This window comes from Myotis brandtii, unplaced genomic scaffold (assembly GCF_000412655.1).
Source record: "Myotis brandtii unplaced genomic scaffold, ASM41265v1 scaffold157, whole genome shotgun sequence".
NCBI lineage: Eukaryota > Metazoa > Chordata > Mammalia > Chiroptera > Vespertilionidae > Myotis > Myotis brandtii.
In genome coordinates, this window is record NW_005355708.1 from 4,078,405 (window position 1) to 4,080,180 (window position 1,776).

General features: G+C 40.7%; 1 protein-coding gene across 1 annotated transcript; it reads left to right on the plus strand.

Moving 5' to 3' along the window:
• The first annotated feature begins 393 nt into the window (after positions 1–393).
• LOC102255248 (keratin-associated protein 3-3) lies at positions 394–1,088 on the plus strand. Its single transcript, XM_014536120.1, has one exon. It carries the CDS (start codon positions 476–478, stop codon positions 770–772), a length of 297 nt encoding a protein of 98 aa, XP_014391606.1. The 5' UTR covers positions 394–475; the 3' UTR covers positions 773–1,088.
• The last annotated feature ends 688 nt before the right edge of the window (positions 1,089–1,776 follow it).

The window sequence follows — 1,776 nt, forward strand, 5'->3', positions numbered from 1 at the left end:
AATTAAAAGAGGTTTTATTTTATTCCATTGTGGATGTCACCCTGCTTGCTCAACAGAACCTGAATTATGTCATCCAAAAATAAGCCAAATATGTCAGATGCCTGTACTCATCACCTCTGAAACTATAGCTGAATTGTCACTTGGTCCGATTACCCATAATTTATGTAAGATTTGCCATGCCAGGACCCAGTGAAGGCAAAATGTAATCATCTTACGACAAAAATGACAAGTCTATGAGTAAAAAAGATGATTACTTTAATAAGGGTAAGAACTCTTAATGGACAAGTAAATACCAAACTGATTAGAGAATCTTAGTGGAAAAGAGTGGCATAAACAAGACGAGGAAGCCTTCTGGTTGGGCCAACACCCATTGGGGAGAGTATATAAGAGCCCCAAAGCCAGTGGAGACATTTGCGTCTCAGAAACCTCATCTTTCTTTTCGGAAAAACCGAAAGCACACCGGCTTCCCACCGCCATGGCTTGCTGTACTCCCTGCTGCTGCAGCGTCCCCACCGGCCCCGCCACCACCATCTGCTCCTCGGACAAATGCTGCCGCTGCGGAGTCTGCCTGCCCAGCACCTGCCCACACACCACTTGGTTACTGGGGCCCACCTGCTGTGACAACTGCCCCCCACCCTGCCACATTCCTCAGCCCTGTGTGCCCACCTGCTTCCTGCTCAACTCCTGCCAGCCCACCCCGTGTCTGGAGACCATCAACCTCACCACCTGCACTCAGCCCTGCTGTGAGCCCTGCCTCCCAAGCTGCTGCTGATGATGCAGAACCCAGAAGCTCTCTGTTCAGTATTCACTTGCCTCGGTAGTTTACCAGATGCCGAGGCCGACCAGAGGGCACAAATATGGAAAACCTACCTTTCGTTTTAATGGAAAGAAAAATCTAAAAATTGTTATGGCTATTTGGCTGGATAATCATTGGGTTCATTTGGGCAGGTGAATATCATCTATTATCAAGGGACATTAAAATCTGTGAGACTTCAGACAATATTTTCTTGGTCATTTGCTTCCTGGATCCCATTTCTTGTCTTGGATATTTTCATAAAGGGAAAAAAAAATTCGTAATGGGTTTTCCAATAAACTTTGTTTCTCTGGCAATATGTGTTCTTTATTTGTGTTGTTGATATATTTTTTCATGTTTTTAAGAAGGTAAAAGTAAGATGATTATTTTGTTATTTTTAAAAAGAATCTATTAGCTAGGAAGGACTGAAACAAGCTTACTAACATGGCTTGCTAACTTTTAATTGGTAATCTTTTATGTTCACCTTCTCTCTCCTCTTACTCAGAAAAATACAATTTTGGGGGTGAGCCAACATTTATTTGCCTATCCTTTGCTAGGTAAATTACATGTATTAACTCATGTAATCTTTAAAATAGCACTAACAGATGAGAAAAATGTAGCTTTAAGAGTTATTCAACATCCTCAGAGTCATAAAGTTGGTTACTAAGAAAACCAGAATTCAGTTCCTTGCACATGTGACTTTAAAGGCCAATTATTTCTACCACATCACAATACTAAAAGAGCCAGAAGCTTAATGAAGAGTTATGACATTAACTTAAAATATGCACGAGAAATAAAAAGTGTAAGAATCTTAACAAAATTACCATATCCAATTGTAATAGAAAAAGATAGATTGGCTCATAGATTAAAAATGACAGCTACTCAATTCTAAGATCTGGGTCATTTAGTGGACCTACCAATTTTGACTTCATTTTTCCTTAGGAAGAACATCAAGTGGTCACTCTAGTAGCAGGGCACTAGGA